Genomic DNA, 22,460 nt, shown 5'->3' with positions numbered 1-22,460 from the left:
AGTGCATTATAGGATGTCTGGCAACATCCCTGGCCTCTACCCGCTCCATGCCAGGCGAACTTCCCCAATTCGCCATGATGGAAAAGGTCTCCAGACTTTGCCACGTGCCTCCTGGCAGGGGAGTGGGGTATGTGGGGTGGGGATTGGGGGGTGCCAAATCACCACTAGTTGAGAACCAACTTGAAACTAGGGGCTGCTGGAGAATGTGAAGTCCAAACCACAGGGCCAACCCGGCTGCTCCTGGCCAGGTCTTTTGGATGGGGGATGGGGGACTTCCTGCGGTGTCAGAGCTGGAGGTGGCCAGTGGAGGTGGCCCCAAGAGGTCTCATCTTCACTTGCAGGGACAGCACAGGAAGTCTCCCCCAGCCCTTGATACGAACTGTGATGATAATAGCTACAATGTATTGTTTACTCTGAGCATGGATAACCTTGGGGCGACCTTGTCCTTATTAACCAGACCCTCCCAGCAGCCCTTGAAGACAGGCACATGTCACCACCCTAACTCACAGATGAAGAAACTGAGGCATAGAGAGGTCAAATGGCCTGTCCAAGGTCGTGAGAACTGCCACGGTGGGAGGGCCATTTGTAATAAATGATAATACTGGAGCAAGGAGGTGTCAGTGGTAGGGGGTGGGGGCGGGGAGGGCAGGGCAGCCCTCGGGGCTCACTCTCCCCGCCCACCACCACCACCCCCACCACGTGTGATCCAGTTATACATCTCAGTCCTTAATGGGGATGATCATACCTGTAATGGAGCCCAGAGCCCAACAAAGGTGTCCAGGGGGAGCTCAGGGCCCCCCGAATCTCCATCAGCTTCCACAAGTACCCCCCAATCAGAGACGCAAAATCCTGGTTTACTCACTAGGCAGCATTAAGTCTTCCAGAAAGTTCCCCGCACCCCCCGAAAAAAAAAAAGAGACGGCTACTCCCCACCCCCACCCTCCAGGAGCCCTCCCGGATTACGCAAGGATGCGCGGGCGGATGACCTAGAGAAGTGGGGGAGGGGGGATAGGGAGACTGCGGACGGAGAAACTGAGGCAGGGCGGGGATGGGGGGGGGGGTGGGGAGGGAACGTGGGTTGCCAGGCCTGGTAGGGGCTGCGGTGGGGCGGGGGGGACAACGGATGGAGCCCGAGGCCCCGGAGGCCGCCGGGGAAGGAGCCGCCCCTCCACCCTCCGCACCCGGCGTCCCGGGGCGGGGCTGAGGGGCGGAGCGGACAGTGACCGGCCGTGACGCGGACCCCGCCCGCTCTTATAGAGGAGCCCCCGGGAGCGCAGGGACCGACCTCCGCCGCTGCCGCCACCGCCCGCCCGCCCCACTGCAGCCGCAGCTCCCAGCATCAGCGCCGCCGCCACCCGCGCCTCCACCACCATGCGGGAGATCGTGCACCTGCAGGCGGGCCAGTGCGGCAACCAGATCGGGGCCAAGGTGCGCGGGCGACAGGCGAGGAGGCGGCCGAGAGGCGCGGGGTGGGGATCCTGGAGCTCTCCCCTGGGGGCCCCGGGCATCCCCATCCTCAGCATCCAGGGGGATGCGGGGTGCCCAGGAGGCCAGCGCCCCAGGCACCCGGGGCGGGCAGGGGGCAGGGCTAGGCTGGGAACAAAGAGGCCGCTGGGGGTGGGGCCCCGCCTTCGCGCCCGCCTGCCACAGCTGGCTTCACAGCTGGCTGACTGCCCCCCCCCCCCCCCGCCTCGGCGCGCGCACAAAGAGACCCGCCCGTCCCCCGGGCTGCAGCCCGGGCGCCAACACCCGCCGCCTGGGAGGGGGCAGCGATGCGGCCTCACCCCACCCCCGCCTCTTCTTTCTTGCTGCCTCATCCTTCCCTCACCGCCAGGCCTTTGCAACCCCCGTGCACCTGACAGGTGGCGGGCTAGGGAGAGAGGTTTGGGGGGATCCTGAGCCCAGAAGGTGGAGGCAGGGGCAGGCCCGGCTGCCCGCTCCCCTCCCCCGCAGCCCTCACCCTCCACCATCCCTCTAGTTCTGGGAAGTGATCAGCGATGAGCACGGCATCGACCCCACGGGCACGTACCACGGAGACAGCGACCTGCAGCTGGAGAGGATCAACGTGTACTACAATGAGGCCACAGGTAGGGTATGGGGGCGCGGGGTTACCTGTGGGATGGGGCAGGAGCAGGAGGGAGGGGGCTCTGGCTCCCGGCACCCACCCAAGCGGCCCTCCATCTGCTTCCACGCAGGAGGAAATTATGTCCCCCGAGCCGTGCTGGTGGACCTGGAACCCGGCACCATGGACTCCGTGCGCTCCGGCCCCTTTGGTCAGATCTTCCGGCCTGACAATTTTGTGTTCGGTGAGTCCCGGACCGCTACTGGGAAGCCCCGTTTTTCCTTTCACTTCTGAAGGCTTGACGGGAATTCTACACCTAGCACCTATCAACAGCGACCACCGGCCTCAAAGCCCCTTGGGGAGAGGGTGGACAGGGCAGCCAGCGGGGAGATGGGAGATGGGTGTACAGGCATCTGTAGGAACCCAAGGCAGGCCTCCGATACAGCCAGAGAGGTTCCGGAAGGCTTCCTGGAGGAGGTGACATTTTAACTTACCAGTATGGCCTTGGCTCTGCCACTTCAGGCATTCAACAAATATTTATGGAGCATCTACTGCATGCCAGGACCTGTTCCAAAAATGGGGGAAAGCAGGCAACAAAACAAAGTTCTCTGTCCTTGGGACCTGACCCCCTGGTGGAGGCAAACGGACACTAGAGAAGATAAATAGGTTACAAATCAGCCACCGATTGAGTCAGCACGGTGACTTTGGACGGCCTCCAAAACCTCTCTGTACCTCAGTGTCCTCTTCAGAATAGGGATTATAAAACACCTACTTTTCAGGATTACGAAGATTAAAGTAGTTAATACATGTAAAGAATGTAGAACAGTGCCTGGCACAAAGGAAGAGATTAAATAAGCATGAGCTGCTGTTGTATCATTACTGTTATTAGTAGCTGCAGCCCAAAGGATGAGCAGGACTTGAGAAGACCAAGGGGTTTTGAAGGGGCGAAGGGTATACAAGACAGAGGGAAGAGCATGTGTGTACAAAATAGGCACATCCGAGACACTCATCCTCAAAGAAGAGTGCATGCTCTGTCACCATCCATCCCAGAAACTTCTCCAGGTGTCCCCCAGGTCAGGCTGGGTGCACACCCCACCTTGACTTCAGACCCATGGCTCCATGCTCCCCCAGAACCCCTCCTCCTCAAAGCATTTAAGAGTCTGGCTTCTGGCTGCAGGCCTGTGTTCAAATCCTGGCTCCAGCACAGAGAAGCTGTGTGACCTCAGGCGAGTAACTGACCCTCTCTGGTCTGCCCAAAGATGCAGCAATAGGATGCACCTGTGTGGGTGTGGTGCATACCGGGTCCTCAGGAAATGGCTGTGGGAAGACCAAATGCGGTTGGCCAAAGGACACAAGGGATTCTAGGGTGACCATGGGCTGTACCCATTGGGCCTGGGGATAGTGTGGCCCCTGAGAGACCAGGAGGTGCGGGGACCCTGTGGACTAAGGAGCCAGGCTTCCTGGTTCTAATCCTGGCTGCACCACGTGATCCCCATGTGACTCTCTGCACGTGACCTCACCTTGCTGTGCTTCCCTGTTCTCACCTGTCAAATGGAAGTGAGAAGAGGACTTCTCCCATATTTGGCATATTTTCGGTACTCAGAGGAGTCAGTTGAGTTCAAAAAGTTCTCAGCTCCCAAGACAATGTCCTTATCTCCTAGAGGTTACATTCTAGAGGGGAGAGAGAGAGAGACAGAGCAGAAAAACAACAAGATATAAGATATAGAAGGCTGTGTAGTGAGGGGTGCTGTGCAGAAAAACAAAACAAGGTAGGAGGCGGGAAAGAGTGAGGAGAGTCCCTCAAGATGTTGAGGGGGACTGGGGGGGCTCCATTATAAATGGGAGAGAGTGATGTGGGTTTCCATTATGCATGATGGTGAGGCATGGGGAGGAGGGTCCATTATATATATATATACATGTATGGGGGTGGGTAATGAGAAGGATCATTATAGCTAAGTTGGAGAGTGTCAAGGAGGCCATTATAGATTGGGGGGGGGTGTCAAAGATATTCTGAAGTGGCGGCACTGAGCAGAGACCTGAAGCAAGTCACAGAGCCAGCCAGGTGAGTACCTGAGAGAAGAGAGTTCCGGGCAGCGGGAACAGCGTGTGCAAAGGCCCTGAGGCAGGACTGGGCCTGGTGAGTTGGAGGTGGAGGAGCAGCGAGGAGGCCCATGGGGCTGGAGCAGAGGGAGCAAGGGGGAGAGCGGGAAGAGGGCAGGGTAGGGAAGGGGCGGGGCAGGGCATGCAGGGCCTGGTGGGTCACAGAGAGGACTTGGGCTTTTACTCCAGGGTGGGATGATTTTTAGACAAGGAAGATCATGATTTGGTTTTGGTTTTGCCAGGATCCTTCTGGCTGCTGGGTGAAGGTCAGCAAGGATGAGAGCATCCTCCTCTTCCTCATTATGATGATGATGATGAAGATACAACTACAGGGGGCCCTCCAGGTGGCCAGGGGTGGGGTTGCGGGAGGGGGCTCCCCATAACTGCCTGCTCCTCTCCCCACTTCCCCTCTTCAGGCCAGTCCGGAGCCGGCAACAACTGGGCCAAGGGTCACTACACTGAAGGCGCGGAGCTGGTGGACGCCGTCCTGGACGTGGTGCGCAAGGAGGCGGAGAGCTGCGACTGCCTGCAGGGCTTCCAGCTGACCCACTCGCTGGGGGGCGGCACGGGCTCGGGGATGGGCACGCTGCTCATCAGCAAGATCCGCGAGGAGTTCCCCGACCGCATCATGAACACCTTCAGCGTGGTGCCCTCGCCCAAGGTGTCGGACACGGTGGTGGAGCCCTACAACGCCACGCTGTCCGTCCACCAGCTGGTGGAGAACACGGACGAGACCTACTGCATCGACAACGAGGCCCTCTACGACATCTGCTTCCGCACCCTCAAGCTCACCACCCCCACCTACGGGGACCTCAACCACCTGGTGTCGGCCACCATGAGTGGCGTCACCACCTGCCTGCGTTTCCCCGGCCAGCTCAACGCCGACCTGCGCAAGCTGGCCGTCAACATGGTGCCCTTCCCGCGTCTGCACTTCTTCATGCCCGGCTTCGCCCCTCTGACCAGCCGGGGCAGCCAGCAGTACCGGGCCCTGACCGTGCCCGAGCTCACCCAGCAGATGTTCGACGCCAAGAACATGATGGCTGCCTGCGACCCACGCCACGGCCGCTACCTGACGGTGGCCGCCGTCTTCCGGGGCCGCATGTCCATGAAGGAGGTGGACGAGCAGATGCTGAGCGTGCAGAGCAAGAACAGCAGCTACTTCGTGGAGTGGATCCCCAACAACGTGAAGACGGCCGTGTGCGACATCCCGCCCCGTGGCCTCAAGATGTCGTCCACCTTCATCGGCAACAGCACAGCCATCCAGGAGCTGTTCAAGCGCATCTCGGAGCAGTTCACGGCCATGTTCCGGCGCAAGGCCTTCCTGCACTGGTACACGGGCGAGGGCATGGACGAGATGGAGTTCACCGAGGCCGAGAGCAACATGAACGACCTCGTGTCCGAGTACCAGCAGTACCAGGACGCCACGGCCGAGGAGGGCGAGTTCGAGGAGGAGGCCGAGGAGGAGGTGGCCTAGAGCTGGCTTGTCCCCCTTCTGACCTTTGACCTCCCCCCTAGAGCCCAGTCGCACCTCTGACCCCAGAACCCCACTTCCCCTTCGACCCTGCTCACCTCTGACTCCAGAAACCCAGCATCACCTCTGACCCCCACGAGCCTCACTTCACCTCTGACCCTGGCCCACCTTTGACCCTTGAACCCCCTTAACTCCAACTCCCATGACACCTCCATGACCCCTGCTTCACTTCTGACTCTATAACCCCACTTTACCTTTGAGCTCCGTAAGTCCCGCTTTGCCCCTGACCTCTCTGTCACCTTTGACCCTCCCCCAAGAACCCCCATTTCCCCTCTAGACCTGCAAGCCCTGGTTTACTTTGGATCCCTCCCTGTGAGCTTCAGTTCACCTCTGACCTTGTTTCACCTCTGACCCCAGGAACCTCACCTTTCCTCTGACCGTGTCTTTTCTCTGGACCCCATTTCCTCTACAACTTCACCCCGATCAGCTTCTGCTTAACTTGGCTGACCCACAGTGGTGGAGCCCTGGTGCTGGGGAAGAAAAAGGCCTGGTGCCTATGGGGAAAAGTTGTCCCCACCACCCCCAGCCCTCCCCACCCTCCTTGCCCCTGACCCACCCTCAATAAATAAATTAATTGTCATCCTGTTTCACTTGGGTTCATTTTTCATCTCCCTGTGGAGGGGCAGCAAGCCAGGGCTTCTCCCTACAGGATGGAGGTGGGCACTGATGGTGGGGGGGGAGGCAGGAGTCGGAGAGACTTTGGAATCACACAGACCAGGATATGCCACTAACTGTGTGATCTCGGACAAGCCACTCGCCCTCTCTGAGCCTCGATTTCCCCACCTGTAAAATGTTTTCCCCCATTTTCTCCACATCCCCAGATCAGGAATGTTTGTGAGGATCCAGGGAGAGCTCGGGGGGTGCAGAGCCTGGTAGAGTGTGGGTGCCCGGTGGTGGAGCTTCTGCCATTCTCTGAGGCAATCTTGGAAGCATGGGAAGCAGGAGGAGGGCTCTCCAGGGAAGGCCACTGGGGAGATGGCAGTCTGGGGTTAGCAGCTGAGCAGCAATCCTGTGGAATACCAAAATAGCTAACACGTGTTGAGCGTGCTTCAACGTGCCTGCACATGCATGATCTCCTGCAACCCTCATGAAAACCCTGCAATGTATTAGCAAGACAAAGTGTACCAGCTAGCTTTTGCTGTGTAACAAACTAGCCCAAAATTTATTGGCTTAAAACAACAACAATTATTTATTTTCCTCCCAAGTCTACAATTTGGGCTTTGCTGGCCAGCTCATCTCTACTTCTTGTGGCATCAGATAGAGCATTTCAACTGGGCTCTGGGGCTGAGGAATCTACGGCTCACTCTCATGGCTGGCAAGTTGGTGCTGACTGTCAGCTGGGGGCTCAGCAAAGGCAGGTAGGATGAGGGTCTCTGTACCCCTTCACTGGCCATAGTCTGCTTGGACTTTCTCAAGAAGTGATGGCTGGGATCCCCAAGAGCAAATATCCCAAGAGAGCAAGGCAGAAGGGCATGGCATTTTTAGGACCTCATTTGACAAACTGCATAGTGTCATTTCCATCATACTCTCAGTTGAGGCAGCCTGTCCAGGTTCAAAGGGATGGGAACAGAGATTTCACCTCTTTTTTTTTTTTAAATGCATTTTTATTGTGAATATTAACATATATATATATATAAAAAATAAATAAATATATATATATATATAAAACAGTGATAACTTTCAAAGCACAATTTAACAAGTAGACAGAAAGCAAATTTCAAAGAATGTTATGTGTTACATTTCCAATAATTTCATTATTTCCATTATTGTGAAATATAGCATATATACAGAAAGGTGTTAACTTTCGATGTACAATTCAACAGGCAGTTATATAGGTAATTTCAAAAACCGTTATGGGTTACAGTTTCATAGTTTCAGTTCTTTCCTTATTGTGAAATATAAGGTATATACAGAAAGGTGAGAACTTTCAAAGCACAATTCAATGAATAGCTATAGAGCAAATTTCAAAGAATGTTATAGGTTACAGTTTCACCATTTCAGTTATTTCCTTCTAGCTATTTTAATACCCTAGCATCTAAACACACACACACACACACACACACACAGCTTCAGTATTCATAATCCTTTGTTAAATCCTATCTTGTCTGTTGCTATCCCCTCCTCTCATTTAATCTCTTTCTCAATCTTCAGGGGTGTTTAGGCAGTGACCATCCTAACTTGTTCATATTGAAAGGGGGTGTCGACAGTATGGGGAAGGGGGCTGTATCTGATTGTCCTTCTTAAAGAGACTGTTACCTCTGGGTTTTAGGACTTGTCTGGCATAAGAACACTCGTGTGGATTTAAGCCTCTAAGAGATGAAACTCAGTGAGCGAATTGACACCACCTCTTGACGGTGGAACGGCAAGGTTCTAGAAGAGTATGTGGGCTGGGAGATGTAGCTGTGGCTGTCTTTGGAAAATACACTATGCACACATGATCGCCTGCTCCTAGTCTCATGGCTGTCGAGCTGACAGTTTAACTCTAGAACCCAGATGCCTCTTGGTCAGAGTTCAATGCAAGGAGCATTCTAGGTACATTGAGCAGAAAGAGATTTAATCGAGGATTTGGGGATTTTCAACATGGAGGAGAGACTGGGAGAGTGGGCTCTAGGCCAGTGCTTCTTAAACTTTAGTAAATAATAATAATAATAATAATAAAATCACCAGGAAAACATAATAAAACACAGATTTCTGAGTCCTGCTCTCAGAGTTTCTGATTCAGTAAGTCCGGGGTGGTGCCAAAAGCTTTGCAGTTCCAACAGGCTCCCAGGTGATGCCGATGCTGCACATGAAGCCACATTTTGAGTAGCAGTGGAAGAGGTGATGCTTGCAGGAACAACTTCCATGCAGCAAGGAAGGTGGATACACCAAAGGCTGCCACCAGAGCTATTGAGTTCAGGATCACATGGCCACAGCACCTGCACACCCACAGAGCTGGAGACAGCTCCACCGGAGATGACTTCTGCTTCACTTCCACCTTCCAAATCTCTCATGAGTGTTTCTAATTGTAGAACCTGATCTGCATCCAGAACCAGAACTGCAAAGGAATCTGGGAAATGTAGTTTTTAGCTTTCCAGCATCTCCAGTACCAAGGAAGGCAAACTAGGAGGGAGGGAGGGAAAGAGTTAGGGGATGCATGGTGTTTTCTGCCTTGGTCATCACGTGGGGTTCTCCGCTCTGTCTGTCTGTCCATCTGCATCCAATTCTCTCCTTATAGGGACACCAATCATATGGGAGGAGAGTGTACCCTAGCCCAACTTGGTCTTGTCTTAACTAATTCCATCTTTAAAGATCCTGTTTCCAAATAAGCTCCCATTTACAGGACCTGGAGTTAGGACTGAACATATGTCTTTGAGAGACATTAAGCCAATCCAGAATAGGTTCCGAGTGCTTGAGGTCACACATCAGGGATGTGAAATTTAAAATATAAAAAATAAAAACAATATGAATATATCTCAATAAAATTGAATTATTAAACCAAAAAATAAAATAAAATAAAAAAACAGCCGGGACTCTCTACCCACCCACCCAGGGGATGTTCCATTTGGTATTTGTTTGGAATTGGAGTGAATTATTTTTAGATGCAAGGAGGCCTCTTCCATACCCAGACCCAAGAGTGGGAGAGGGAGAAAAGGAAGCCCCAAGCGAATATTCTGCAAACCCCCAGCCCCAGCCCTGGCTGGGCCCCAGCTGCCCCTCGCAACCTCAGGTAGCAAGGGGCCTCTGAGCTCTGGTCACCCTCTGGTCTACCCGTTTTCTGGTCAGGGGCTTTGGAGTTATGCGTGCAAAACTGTTTGTCCCTTCCTCAGTCTCCTGCAAGATACTGGGAACGTCTTCTGGGCAGTTAGGAGTGTTTGCACAAGTCGGTGTGCCTGGCGTGTCTCGGGGTCCCTGGGGGTAAGTGTAGGTGTGTCAGAGCACCTGTGAGATTTGTGTCTGGTCCACCCTGTTGTGTGTGGATGTGGATGAGTCTGCTCTGGGACTGGGGATTCTGATTGTGTCCATATGTATGACTGTGTACGTGAGGTAGTGCCACCCCTCTGGGCGTTCCCGTTGTATCTGGGCTCTCTGAGTCTCCCTGTGGAGTTGTGTCTGCTTGTGTGACCAGGAGCACCTGTGTCTTGTCTGTCTTTGTGCCTGTAAGTGTGCCTGTACGTCCCTGTGTCTGTCGATAGGACGACATCTGTCTGCCTGTGTGTTTGCGTCATTCTCAGCCGGCCCCTGTGCTTTGGGGGAGTCGGCTGTAGTCTGTGTGGCTGTGACTCTCGTCGACTGTGTGGCTGCGTCAGACTGTGGGTCTGTCTGTCCTATGTCTGTGCTCTGTGTGTGTGTGTCTAATGTCTGGATCTATTTCTCCATTATTCTGTCTGTGTCTGTCTGAGGTTGTGGTTTCTGTGTGTCTGTCTGTCTGTCTGTCTGACTAAGCCATGTTCTGGCTGTGTCTGAGTCTCAGTACCTGCTCTGGCTGTGTTTATTTGTTGTCTGTGTGTCTATCTCTCCCTGTGCTGCCTGTGAGTCTCCGTGTCTGCCCTGGCTGAGTGTGTCCATTGCCTGTCTGTCTCTCTGTGCTATGCTCTGACTGTGTCTGTGAGTCTTGGTGCCTGCCCTGCTGTGTGTGCCTGTTGTCTGTTTATCTGTCTGTACCACACTCTGATTTTGTCTGTGAGTCTCAGAGCCTGCTCTGGCTATGTGTCTGTCTGTCTGTCTGTGCCATGTTCTGACTATATCTGAGTGCCAGTGCCTGCTCTGGCTATGTGTGTGTCTGTTGTCTGTTTGTCTGTCTGTGCCATGTTCTGGCTGTATCTGAGTCCCAGTGCCCGTCCTGACTGTGTGTATGTACCTGTTGTCTGTCTGTCTGTCTGTCTGTCTATACCACACTCTGACTGTGTCTGTGAGTCTCAGGGCCTGCCCTGGCTGTGTGTATGTCTGCTGTGTGTCTGTCTGTACCATGTTTTGGCTGTATCTAAGTCTCACTGCCTGCCCTGGCTTTGTGTACCTGTTGTCTGTCTGTCTGTCTGTGCCATGTTCTGGCTGTATCTAAGTCTCATTGCCTGCCCTGGCTTTGTGTACCTGTTGTCTGTCTGTCTGTGCTATGTTCTGGCTGTATCTAAGTCTCATTGCCTGCCCTGGCTGTGTGTGTCTGTTGTCCATTTGTCTGTCTGTGCCATGTTCTGGCTGTATCTGAGTCCCGGTACCTGCCCTGGCTGTGTGTATGGCCATTGTCCATCTGTCTGTCCCTGCACTTCTGTCTTCATTCCTGTGGCCCCTGAGCATGTCCACTCTCCAGGCTGGCTCCCTCTGGTGGTCCTACAACACACGGCCAGGACGAGCGGACCAGGGGACAGAAGAGCTGAAGGAAGGGGAAGCACTTGGGGCAGACTGCGAATCCTTGGCTGCCCCAGCGTGGGGACTGAGGAATCAGGGCCCGAGTGTGTTGGCCGAGACCAGACACGGTCCAGCCAGGCAGGCCAGGACTGGGGGCCCGGCCTCCGCGCTTGCACCAGCGACTGTCCACCCCACCCATGCAGGGGCAGGCTGGGAGCCAGGATGCCTGGGTCTCTCGCGATGGGTGGGGGCAGGGGCCTCCCTCTCGGGACGTCACCCGCTAAACTTCCTCTCTCAGCCACACAGGAAGCTGAGCCGGCCCTGGGCCCAGCCCTGCGCAAGCACAGGCCCCCAGGACCCCCTGGGGACAGGGCCCAGCCGGGCCGGCTCTGCAGAGATCATGGGATCCAAAGCCAAGTAAGAGCTGCCCGTCCCCCACCCTCTGGACCCAGATTCCCATCCCCGGCCTGGGCTGGGGCAGGGGCAGGGCTGGGAGGTGCCGTGACCCACGGGGGGCAAAGGGCAGGTGACCACAGCCAAGCCAGGACCCTCTGCTGGCCTCCGCCGTGGACTCTGCTCTCGGACACACTTGGGTCCTCTCGGCCCCTCCTCTCTCCCTATTTCCTGCTCTGTGTCAATCTGTGAGTGTGAGAATCACCGAGTGTGTGTGCCTCTTGGTATATCTGAGTGATGGTGAGCAGGGCTTTTGGGGGTCAGCGGGATGGGGGCGCTGTAGGGGTCCACGTGAGTGCACAATTTTACATGTGATTGTAAATGTGTGAGATGCAGTGCTGGGGTCCCCACGTCAGGGATTGGGGGTGGGACGGGATGGGGCAGAAGGTCTGTAGTTTGGCCCCAATCTCCTCTTTCTGTCTCTCCTTGAGCCCAAGTCGCCTCCTGTGGGTGGTGTGTGTGGGGAGAAAGGGCAGAAGGCAGAGACTGTAGGGGCATAGCTGATGAGAAATTTGGGGACCCCATGAAGTCACACGCACAGAGACACACAGGCAGCGTCTTGTTCTCGAGACCACAGAGATGCTTGCACATCTACCCAGCCACACACAGCCGTGCACGCAGACCCGGGCCCTGTTCACCCTCACTCTTGCTTAATCACACACACCCCATCGCACCCAACAGACACTGGAGAGTGCTTTCAGGCAGACACCAGCTAGAATCACAAACACACACAGCCGTTTGCTCACAGGAGTCATACGCTCATTTATACACACACACTCAGGTAAGCACTCGCAACCCTGACCGCCATGCACACGGTCAACACGGCTGCTCACACAAGCAGTGTGATTCTCGGAGTCATGTGCACACAACTGCACACAGCCACACATGCACACAATCATCTCACACCTCCTGCACGTGGAGAGCCACTGACCAACCCACACACAGACCTGCCAAGCCCTCCCATATTCCGCAGCAGGGACCCCCCTGCCGCGTTTGACTGGTTCTTCCAAGCAGCCTGCCCAGCCTCCCCACAGGAGGGTAAGCTGGGGGCACCACTGGGGCTTGGTGGATGGAGGGGGCTGCTGGGGGTGCCCTAAGCTTAGAGGCCTCCCCTCCCTACAGATCCCCCCATTCTCCGGCAGTTCCCCCCAGACTTCAGGGACCAGGTATGGAGGCTGGCCCCTCGCTCCCCAGGCCAAGGCCAGCCCATCTTGGGGTGGGGGGTGTGGGGCCAGAAAAGAAACTCTGTGCCTCGTGTCTTGGGCCTGGGGTTCAGGGTGGGGGCCCAATTTGAGTGACCAAAGAGTCTGTACCTCTCTCTACCCCCAGGAAGCTATGCAGATGGTGCCTAAATTCTGCTTCCCTTTTGATATTGAAAGGTATGGAAGGATGCAGCCCCCCGAGACCCAGGGACCCAGACACCCAGAAAACCTAGGGCCTCAGGGACCCTGACACCTAGATACCCGAGTAACTACACTAGTCAAAACAGCACTAGGGACATTGGAGGGGGAGGATGGTCAGGAGCTGGGACCCCTGGGTCTCTCTAAGAGCCTTTCCCCCCTCCAGGGAGCCCCCCAGCCCTGCCGTCCAGCATTTCACCTTCGCCCTCACAGACCTGGCTGGCAACCGCAGGTTTGGTTTCTGCCGCCTGGGGGCTGGTGCCCAGAGTTGTCTCTGCATCCTCAGGTAGGGAACATGGGGTCCTGGCATGGGGGGGGCAGTTGGGAAGGCTAGGCCTGGGGACATTTTCTGGAGCCTCTGGCTCCTCTCCCCACAGCCGCCTGCCTTGGTTCGAGGTCTTCTACAAGCTGCTGAATAACGTGGGGGACCTTCTGGCACAGAACCAGGTGAGACCTGCTAGAGGCCCCACCCCTCCTGGACCAAGCCCCCGGCCCACTCAGAACCCCACGGGCCTGACCCAAGTCCCTTGGCTCCTGATACTCCCCAACCTCCCCCCCGACTTCCCATCCCCCCACACACAGGTATCAGAGGCCCAGGAACTTCTTCTAAACCTGCTGCAGCAACCCCTGCCAGGGACCCAAGCTTCAGGGCCGCTGGAGCTGGTGAGTAGCCCCAAACCCCCGGGTGTTGGGCCGCAGGTGGATGGGGAGGCCGCGCCCCCACTAGGATGCCCACACAGCGACGCCTCTTCCCCAGGGAGGCGGAGTGAAGACCTCGGGCACACAAGGTCCCCAGCCCCCTGCCCCCGGGGACAGCCGACCGGTGAGCGGGGCTTGGGGACCCTGAGCGGCTGGGCACTCGGGTGAGGCCAGCTCCTTGACTGACCGGACCCCCGCCAATCCTCCCACCAGCTTTCCTGCTTCGTGGCCCCCGACTCCGGACGCCTGCCGTCCATCCCTGAGAACGTGAGTAGGGACCTGGGGAGGGGGCTCTGGGGGCGGAAAGACGTCCCGAAATCCGGACGGGGCTGCCAGATCCCGCTGGCATCCGTCCCCGCCCAGTGCGTCCCTCTGTTCCTCAGAGGAACCTCACGGAGCTGGTGGTGGCGGTGACCGACGAGAACATCGTGGGGCTGTTCGCCGCGCTGCTGGCGGAGCGAAGAGTCCTGCTCACGGCCAGCAAGCTCAGCACCGTGAGGCGGGGCCCGCAGGGTCGGGGGCGGGCCCTACGCCTGGCTCCGCCCCTTGGGGAGGGACAACGGGGGCTGACTCCTAGCCTCCCATGGGTTGAGGCCTGAGGGCAAAGTCTAGGCTCCGCCCTGCTCTGTAGCGCCTCCTCTTTCCGGAGCTCGTAGCCCTGGCTCCACCCCCTATTGAATGGGAATAGCCCCACCCCCTGGAGGGTGAAACCAGAGCGCTAAACTCTAGCTCCGCCCACGGGGGCGGGACTAAGGAGAGCTGAATCCTGGCTCCACCCCCTAGGAGGCGGGGTCAGAGCTTCTGGACCCTAACTCCGCCTCCCTGTGGGTGGGGCAAGTGAGGGAGGAGTCGTGCCTCCCCCTCCCACTCCCTGAAGCGCTGTAATAAGCCTAATTCTTGGTCTAAACATCTAACTCTCCTACCTGGTTCCAAAAGGGGTCTGCGTTTTCGCCCCTTACCCAGTTGTAACAGATGGGAGGGGGGACAGAATACTGGGGACGAGAAAGATGGAGCTGGGAGAGCAACGGTCCCAAAGAGAGGTCCTTGAAGCTGGGGGTCCAGGCCCTGACTCCACCGCCCCCTAACCGCCCCCAGCTGACATCGTGCGTCTTCGCGTCCTGCGCCCTCTTGTACCCCATGCGCTGGGAGCACGTGCTGATTCCCACGCTGCCCCCGCACCTGTTGGACTATTGCTGGTGAGGAAGGGGTGGACCTGGGGAGGGGCGGGGCCTGGAGGAGAGGCCTGGGGACCCGGGGGCGGCGCCTGCGTGATGCTGCCCCCTCGGTCCCCAGCGCGCCCATGCCCTACCTCATTGGAGTGCACGCCAGTCTCGCGGAGGTGAGCGGGGACGGACCGGGACGGCGGGGTCCCCCTTCTCTCCAGCCCCAGAAACCCTCTGAGCGGCGGCTCCCTCTCCCCTGCAGAAAGTGCGGGACAAAGCTCTGGAGGACGTCGTGATGATGAACGTGGACTCCAATATCTTGGAGACGCCCTTCAACGACGTGCAGGCGCTGCCCCCGGACGTGGTCAGTGCCACCCGCCACCTCCCGCCCTCTTGCCGCGTCTGAGAGGTGGAAGCCCCACACGCGCCCACCTCGCTCCTCTCGCTTTGTTTTCCTCCAGGTGTCCCTGCTGAGGCTGCGGCTAAGAAAGGTCGCGCTAGTCCCCGGGGAAGGGGTGTCCCGTCTCTTCCTCAAAGTCCAGGCTCTGCTCTTTGGAGGTTACCGAGACGCGCTTGTCTGCAGCCCGGTGAGCCTCGGGGACGTCGGGGGGGGGGGCTCATGCGTCCCTGAAGGGTTGGTTCACAGGGATGAAGATGCCCAGCGTTTACCGAGAGCTCACTCACTCCGGGCCTCCGTTTGCTCATCTGTAAAATGGGACCCCAATGGGACCCACCCCAAAAGGACATGCGCGCTAGTGAATGGGCATATGCAAAGCGCTTGAAATAGTGCCTCGCACAAACTGAGCGTTCGATATATGCTAGGTATTGCATTTAGGTATTTAGTAGATATAGCTGCTACTATTGTCTCATTTAATACTCGCCATATTATGTGATGGATTCTAAGGTGGTCCCATTTTACATGAGGAGGCCGAGGCTTGGAGAAGTCCCACAGCAGGTGAAAATTGAAGGCAGGATCCTGAACCCTGATCTACTGACTCTTAAGTCCCCCACCCCACCCCACTTTCACAACTATTCTATAAAAACTTTGGGGGTTCCAGGATCATTTGAGCTTCATCTTTAAAGTACATCCCCAGTCCGCCCACTTCTCCCCCCTCCTCTGCCTCCACCTGGTCGGGAAGCCCCCAGCATCGCTGGCCTTGATCAGTCACCTCTGTCCTGGTCCCCGGCCTCCAGCCCTCGCCCCCTACAGTCTGTCCTCCCCGCAGCCGCCAGAGGGCTCCTGTGAGCAGTCAAGTCAGGGCCTGTCCCTCCTCTGCCCACAGCCCTCCATGGCTCCCACCTACCTCTGGGGAGAAGCCCAAGTCCTCCCCGCGGCCCTCCAGGCCCTGCACAGAGCCAGGCACACAGCAGGCGCTCAAACAGTGTTTGCTACATAGTCATATGGGAGAATGACAGGGGCAGCCAAGGGCCTGGAGAGCCGCAGGGAGCTCAGGACGCGGGTCCTCCTTCCAGGGCCAACCGGTAACCTTCAGTGAGGAGGCCTTCCTGGCTCAGAAGCCTGGGGCGCCCCTACAGGCCTTCCACCGGCGGGCGGTGCACCTGCAGCTGTTCAAACAGGTGCTCAGGGCCCTGAGACGGGGCGGGAGGGGCGGGGCCTGAGGGCGGGGCTGGAGGCGGGCACCTGGGGGCGGGGCCGCGCGGAGGAGAGGAGCTGGGCCGACTCCTGGGTCCCCGGGGGCGGGACTGGGGCGGGCTCCCGGCTTCCCAAGCGCAGGGCTGGAGCTCCTGAGTCCCTGGGAAGGGAGAGGCTCACCTCTTGAGTCCCTGGGGGTGGGCAGAGATGGCTTCTCGGTCTTGAGGGCAGGCGGGCTCCTGAGTCCTCGCATTCGGATGTATCAGTTGCAGCCCTGCCCCTGCTTTCCGACCCTGTCCCCCACCCCCAGTTCATTGAAGGCCGTCTGGAGAAGCTCAACATAGGGGAAGGCTTCTCGGATCTCTTTGAGCAGGAAATCACCTGCAGCGGAACCTGCTCAGGTGAGCCCTGAGACCGACCCGGGAGTCCTCACCCCGCCAGCGCCCCCAACCTAAGCCGGCCTGCCATGACCACGCCCCTCATGACCACGCCCCCATGACCACGCCCCCCATGACCACGCCCCCTCCTCACCCCCCAGGCATTCTCCGCTCCTACCAGCTCTGGGCAGACAGCCTCAAGGTAAGCATACCAAACACTAATTTAAATGCTGATCGTTGAATTAATTCAATCCCACATCAGTCCTGAGGTACACCGTCAATAAGCTCATTTATCCAGGTGAGAACACTGAGACTCAAAGGAGGGGGGGCTTGTCTAGCAGCATACAGCCTAGAATGGGGAGGCCGGGTCTGGGGTCTGGCCCTGGAGGCCCCAGGCCTCTCCCCAGTGATGTCTTGTCTCCCCAGAAAGGTGGCGGGGCCCTCCTGCACTCTGTGAAGGCCAAAACCCAACCGGCTGTCAGGAACATGTACCGATCGGTGAGACTGGGCTGGGGTGGACAGATCAGGCTCGCTGGGGTGATAAAGTAGGAGGGACACAGGATATTCCAACCGCTCATGGGGACAGGACATCTTGACACCACAGACATTTCAAGTGCAAACATTTTTTATCAGCACCGTAACAGCATGTAACCCATTAACAATTCGTCCCGCTTATTTTCCATTTTACCATATGCATTTTCCTCGGGACTTTTCTTTTGGAAATGCACAACCAGGATTCATTGGTGAACATCTTTTGTGCCCAGATACTACAATTTCCTACTTCTGTCCTTGTGTTCTTTTCTCCATGGCCCAAATTTCCCCAGGGGCCAAGCGTCCACTGTCGTCTTCTTCTATCAACTTTTAGACAGATGCCTTTCAAAATGTTCTGTTCTTGCCACGTCCCGCTTCCTTTGGGGGTTATTTCATCCAGAAAGGGATGAAAGTTTGTGTTGACTTCTTAGGTGATGCTTAGGGAACTGTGAGCAAATGTGTGAGACACAGAGGAGAGGTGGCAGGACGGAGAGGCTGTCTTAGGGGACAAAGGGCCTAGCTCTCAAAGTGCATGGGATCAAATCACCCTGAATTGAATTCTCTCTTGGCTTCTCCATAGGCCAAGAGTGGCTTGAAGGGTATGCAGAGCCTTCTGATGTACAAGGTAAGGCCAATGGCCAAAGGCTTGGGGGCAGTGGGGGAAGGGGCTCCCAGATCACCCAACCCCACCCTTTCTCTAGGATGGGGAGTCTAGCCTGCAGAGGGGGGGCTCACTGAGGGCCCCCAGCCTCACCAGCCGCTCAGAGCGCCTGCAGCAGCGCCTGCCCATCACTCAGCACTTTGGAAAAGTAAGAAGGCCCCTTTCTCACCCATATACACACACACACACACACACACACACACACGCCTGGAATGATCACGAAATCCTGGGTCGCCATCCCTCCTCCCCACCCACCCCAATATTCAGTGTCCCCTACACTCACCCTCCTCCACAAAGACCCAGCTCCCTGACCTGGCAGCTTCTGGAACCACTCTCTCCCCTCCCACCCCACCCCATCCGTTCTTTGCAGAACCGGCCCCTTCGCCCGAGTAGGAGATTCCGGCTGGAAGAGGGACCATCTAAGTCCCCAAGGGAGGGGTAAGGCTCAATGTCGGAAATGGGAAGCCAGGACTGATGGGGAGGCAGACCCCAAACTCCAAGCCAGCAGGACCAGGGCAGGAAGTCCCAGGCAGTTACCTGAGGCCGCCCACCCTCACCCAGGACACCCCCTCTGAGCCCTGAGAAGTCCGGGAGCCCCTGGGCAGAGGAAGCCCTGGACAACAGCTTCTTGGAGTCCGGGGAAGAACTGGATTTGCTGAGCGAGATTTTGGACAGTCTGAGCATGGGCGCCAAGAACGCAGGCAGCCTGCGGCCCAGCCAGAGCTTGGACTGTTGTCAAAGCGGGGACCCAGATGGCTGCTTCAGCCTGGTGAGAGCCCCCCTCCTCCCTGGCTTGCCAATCCCCACCCCCACCCCCACCTCAAGACCAGCAACCCACCTGCCCTCTCCCCCGCAGCTCGCTGTACCAGGGAGACCTCGGTGGCAACCAGACGATGAGAAAATGCCAGAACCTCAGCCCCTTTCCCTGCCGGCCGACCTGTCATCTCTGCAAGAGCCCAACCAGCCCTCCGACACCTTGAACATCTCAGAGAACCCCAATTCCCATCCGCCCTCAGATACCAACCAAGAGATCATCTCTCCGTCCCAGCCATCAGCCACTACTGCAGACCCAGGCAGCCAGGGGGACCCCAAATCTTCTCCTGTCACACAGCACCACTCCCCTATTCTACATCTCTCCCCTCTCCCAAAAGCAGCTGAAGAACTTAGAGCCCAGGACAGCCCCTGCTCCCAGCTCTCCACAGGGTCTACCCAGTCCAGCCCTCCAGAAAGCCAACTTCTGACACCCACAAAGTCCGAACCTGATATTGCCTGGACGTTCCAGCCCACTGACGCTTCCTCAGATTCTGGTTCCCCCGAGAACCCCAGAGCCCAGGCTTCCCAAGTCCTGCCGGCCCAGCATTCTCATCTCCAGCCCCTCGAGGACCTGGGGTGCCCCAGATCCCCAGCTGCACCCTCCAGCAACTGGCAGGAGTCTCAAGCCAAGAGTCGGCTCAGAGTAGCCGAGCTGAAGAAGTGTTTTGAGGGTTAAGGATGAGGGGTCTAGAGGAGACCCGATACCTCAATAAAACCACAAGAGCCCAAAGCCAGCTTTTCCTGGTGAGTTTATCTGAATCTCTGTCTCTGCTCAGAAACCTGCCCCCCAGCCGCCACACTCCTTCCTGGAACTGGTTCTTGCTGCCCCCTGGGTGCAGCTAAAAGGCTGTCCTTTCTAGGAAGCTCTCCCAGCCCCTAGGAAATTCACAGCCTAGAGCCCTGGCTTTATCTGTTGCATCAGGACTAATTCCTGCCCCTGGCAGCTCAAAAAAATGAGATTTTTCTCACTATCAATTTTACAAAAAAAAAAAAAAGAGCAGCCCTACCCTCCCTTGCCTCAGGGGCAGAAATTTTCAGCCTTTGAAGCAGCTTCAACCCTTCTATTCTCACAGGTGCCCAGAGAGGGCGCTGCCTGCTCCAAGGTCACACAGCAAGAAAGGGGCAAGGATGGGGGAGGGGAACCTAGATGGGCAGACAGCCCCGCACCGTCTCCTTCGAATCCTGGGGGGCTCGGGCCTCAGCTGCGTGGGACAACTGAAAGGAAAGGAGAGGGGGCTGTAGGGCCGGCATGGTCATAGAACAGAGGCGGAGAAGACTGTGCAGCAAGCAGGGAGGCAGGTCCCCAGCCCAGGCACCCCCAGCTCCAGGCAGAGTCAAGCCAGAGGCAGCATGCTGCACTGAGCCCATCCGGGGGGTGCCCCCAGGCTCCCCGCCCCCCAAGTCCTCCTGAGGTGTCAGAGGCCGGCCTCTTGGTTGCGGCTGCTATGTGTGAGCGAGCTCGGGGCAGTCCTTTTTAGCAGTGATGATGGCGGTGGCGGCGGTGGCCCCCGGGGTTCAGATGAGCCGCTCCTCGGGAGGCAGCTTGAGGTTGGGGGGCGGTGCTGCTCGGGCACCCACCTGCTCCTCGCTGCTGGGCCGGTAGGTGCCCTCCGTCTGCCGCTTCTCTCGCAGCTTCCGCACCACCAGGGCGACCCCCACGGCCAGGAGCAGGGCAGCAAGGATGGAGAAGACCACGATGATGGCGATGATGGCCTCCTGGGACTGTAGGAGAGGACACGGGGGTGACCCAGCGGAATCTCAGGCCTGCAAGGCATCTGGGGCTCGTAGTATCACCCCCTCCCTTTACACAGCCCACTTTTGGGTAAATCAGGGTTCCTGGTCTCTAGTTGTCTTGTCTGGAGCTCCCAGGTTCCCCCACCTGCCATCTCTGGGCTGCCACCCCCCCTCCATACATACACACACCTGCCACATCAGACGTTCCCGCCCTTGCCACATTTGCCAGGACTGGGGCTCCTGGCTCCCCACTTGCCTGAGAAGGCTCTCAACCCCATCCACCTGCCAAGATGGTATCCTTGACCAACCCCGTTCTCCTGGAGTTCCCAGTTTCCCCAGTGTGGGGCTTTTGATCTCCCCATTAGCCATGTCACGCATTCTGATCTCTCCCACTTGCACTCTCCAACTGTCCCCCACCCCAAACCTGCTACAGGTGGAACCCTGGCTAACAACCCCCCCCACCCTCTTCCCATGTATACCCCCAACTCACCAGGCCCCCATTGGAGCCAGGGCTGGTGGGCGTGATGGTGCTGTTTCCAATTAAGGGGGGGACCTGTGCTGGGAGAGGGGAGTGCAAAGTATAAATTAACCCCCATCTTTGCTTCCCACCTCAGTCCAGCTGCACCTTCCTTGGGTAGTCTGGCCTAGCAAGGCCCAGTTAAATATTCAGCCCTTGAGTGTTCCCTCTTGTAGGTAAGGAATGCAAGTGCCAGGGTTTCTGATCACTGTGTCATCCCCAGCCCAGCTGTCAAAGACCTGTCTGGAAGCCCACCCCCCACCTCTCCGGCCTCCACCCTCTCCTATCTGGGTGGATCCTGTCTTTCTTCGCCCTGGAGTGTCTGACTCACACCTCCCCCCCACCCCAGGCTCCCTAAACTGGAATCTGAGGGCTAAAAGGCTGAAGCCACACCGCAGCCCACCAGCCTTGTCACCTGGGATCCCGGCCCCAGGCGAGCCTCCTCCCGACTCCCAGTCCACCCAAGACACCTCGGCTAACACCGAGGCTGCAGCGAAATCCCTCTGGGGCGCCCAAGCATTCCAGCCTACAATTCCGCCCTGCTCGGGAGTTCTTGTAAACCGACTCCCACCTTCCAAGGAAGGAACCAGAAAATTCCAATCCCCCCCAACCCTGACCCCTGGAGACCTCCCGCCCAAGGCACCCCAAGCCCGCTCCCCGATTCTCCACCCTTCCGGAGCCCCAGGTACCCAGCGCTTTTAAGCGCCCCCGCCCCCTCCCCCAGCAGAGACCCAGGAGACCCAGAGCCCCCTCCCCCGGCCGCTACCTACTTCGCTCCCAGGCCTGGCCCCGACAGGCGGGCAGTAGGGACAGGCCGAGCGCCAGGAGCAGCCCCAAGCTGGGGCTCGCCATGGGCCGGGCGACGGGCGGGTGGCGCCGGGGACGGGGCGCTCAGTTCCTAGCGCATCTCGGGTCGGAGGTCCCTGCAACCCGGCACCTGGGAGCGGGAAGAGGAGAGAAGCCGGGGCGTGGGGGAGGGAGCTGGCTCCGGGTGCGGGTCTGTGCGAGGGGCGACCGGCGCCAGGGCACCCCGGAGTCCCGCCCCGCCGCCCGAGGTCAGAGATTAAAGATTAACTTGGGGCCGCGCGTTCCAGGGCTGGGGAAAGAAAAGGGGCGCCCGGCCGAGCCTTGCGTCTCTGCTTCCCTACCTGGCCCCCGGCGTCTTCGACGTGGCTGCGGTTCCTGGTCCGAGTCCGTCGCTCCGAACCCTCGGTCCGTCCGTCTGTCGGTCGCTGGGTCCGACTCCAGCCGGCTCCGCCCGCTCACGTGACCCGGAAAGTTTAGTCACTCACCTGGGAGGGGAGCGCACTTCCGGCCGGTGCACCTGAGCCTGGCTGAGGGGGCGGGGCCAAGAGAGGGGCGGAGCCGCACCGCGGGCGCACCTGTAACGGGAACCCAATCGCATACTGGGGAAAGGTAGAAAGGGGCGGAAGCGCGCAGGTATAAGAGGGCCGTCACACCTGTATTGTGGACACGCCTATAGAAATGTTCAGGCGTGGA

At 57.9% G+C, this 22,460-nt stretch overlaps 3 protein-coding genes across 9 annotated transcripts; 2 read left to right on the top strand and 1 right to left on the bottom strand.

Annotated features, from left to right (window-relative positions):
- Positions 1-1,229: 1,229 nt before the first annotated feature.
- On the top strand, positions 1,230-6,278 carry TUBB4A (tubulin beta 4A class IVa). The gene is made up of 4 exons (XM_037824117.1): positions 1,230-1,428; positions 1,979-2,087; positions 2,196-2,306; positions 4,579-6,278. Exons 1-4 carry the CDS (start codon positions 1,372-1,374, stop codon positions 5,634-5,636), a joined length of 1,335 nt encoding a protein of 444 aa, XP_037680045.1. The 5' UTR covers positions 1,230-1,371; the 3' UTR covers positions 5,637-6,278.
- Positions 6,279-10,950: 4,672 nt separating this feature from the next.
- On the top strand, positions 10,951-19,443 carry DENND1C (DENN domain containing 1C). Of its 5 annotated transcripts, XM_037823914.1 has the most exons (23): positions 11,309-11,435; positions 12,445-12,509; positions 12,594-12,637; positions 12,801-12,850; positions 13,038-13,157; positions 13,249-13,318; positions 13,454-13,534; positions 13,629-13,694; positions 13,784-13,837; positions 13,954-14,064; positions 14,666-14,766; positions 14,864-14,909; positions 14,996-15,097; positions 15,195-15,320; positions 16,207-16,311; positions 16,638-16,728; positions 16,866-16,906; positions 17,131-17,202; positions 17,816-17,860; positions 17,937-18,044; positions 18,267-18,334; positions 18,458-18,665; positions 18,753-19,443. In XM_037823914.1, exons 1-23 carry the CDS (start codon positions 11,419-11,421, stop codon positions 19,383-19,385), a joined length of 2,424 nt encoding a protein of 807 aa, XP_037679842.1. In that variant the 5' UTR covers positions 11,309-11,418; the 3' UTR covers positions 19,386-19,443. The 5 variants fall into 5 exon arrangements, with proteins under 5 accessions (XP_037679844.1, XP_037679846.1, XP_037679843.1 ...); XM_037823916.1 differs by lacking the exon at positions 12,801-12,850 and having other exon boundaries at positions 10,951-11,435; positions 12,506-12,509; XM_037823915.1 differs by lacking the exon at positions 13,629-13,694 and having other exon boundaries at positions 11,308-11,435.
- On the bottom strand, positions 19,442-22,342 carry CRB3 (crumbs cell polarity complex component 3). 3 transcript variants are annotated; one of them, XM_037823923.1, is made up of 5 exons: positions 22,109-22,342; positions 21,731-21,897; positions 20,934-20,996; positions 20,288-20,431; positions 19,442-19,924 (listed from the first exon to the last, which is right to left on the bottom strand). In XM_037823923.1, the coding sequence occupies exons 2-5, from the start codon at positions 21,810-21,812 to the stop codon at positions 19,908-19,910; spliced, it is 306 nt and encodes a 101-aa protein (XP_037679851.1). In that variant the 5' UTR covers positions 21,813-21,897; positions 22,109-22,342; the 3' UTR covers positions 19,442-19,907. The 3 variants fall into 3 exon arrangements, with proteins under 3 accessions (XP_037679851.1, XP_037679850.1, XP_037679849.1); XM_037823922.1 differs by having other exon boundaries at positions 20,934-21,001; positions 22,109-22,337; XM_037823921.1 differs by having other exon boundaries at positions 19,442-20,431.
- Between the last annotated feature and the right edge of the window lie 118 nt (positions 22,343-22,460).

Source organism: Choloepus didactylus, assembly GCF_015220235.1.
Source record: "Choloepus didactylus isolate mChoDid1 chromosome 25 unlocalized genomic scaffold, mChoDid1.pri SUPER_25_unloc1, whole genome shotgun sequence".
NCBI classification, from domain to species: Eukaryota; Metazoa; Chordata; class Mammalia; order Pilosa; family Megalonychidae; genus Choloepus; species Choloepus didactylus.
The sequence above is the reverse complement of the archived record's forward strand: the minus strand, read 5'-3'. Positions and strand labels throughout refer to the sequence as shown.

Coding starts and splice junctions, on each gene's coding strand:
- TUBB4A (XM_037824117.1), top strand. CDS start 1,372: ATGCGGGAGATCGTGCACCTGCAGGCGGGCCAGTGCGGCAACCAGATC. Junction 2,088..2,195: donor GTACTACAATGAGGCCACAG/GTAGGGTATGGG, acceptor GCTTCCACGCAG/GAGGAAATTATGTCCCCCGA. Junction 2,307..4,578: donor GCCTGACAATTTTGTGTTCG/GTGAGTCCCGGA, acceptor TCCCCTCTTCAG/GCCAGTCCGGAGCCGGCAAC.
- DENND1C (XM_037823916.1), top strand. CDS start 10,966: ATGTCCACTCTCCAGGCTGGCTCCCTCTGGTGGTCCTACAACACACGG. Junction 13,535..13,628: donor CTTCAGGGCCGCTGGAGCTG/GTGAGTAGCCCC, acceptor CCTCTTCCCCAG/GGAGGCGGAGTGAAGACCTC. Junction 13,695..13,783: donor CCCCCGGGGACAGCCGACCG/GTGAGCGGGGCT, acceptor TCCTCCCACCAG/CTTTCCTGCTTCGTGGCCCC.
- CRB3 (XM_037823921.1), bottom strand. CDS start 21,812: ATGGCGAGCCCCAGCTTGGGGCTGCTCCTGGCGCTCGGCCTGTCCCTA. Junction 20,997..21,730: donor GGGCCAGGCCTGGGAGCGAA/GTAGGTAGCGGC, acceptor CTCCCAGCACAG/GTCCCCCCCTTAATTGGAAA. Junction 20,432..20,933: donor CTGGCTCCAATGGGGGCCTG/GTGAGTTGGGGG, acceptor CCTCTCCTACAG/TCCCAGGAGGCCATCATCGC.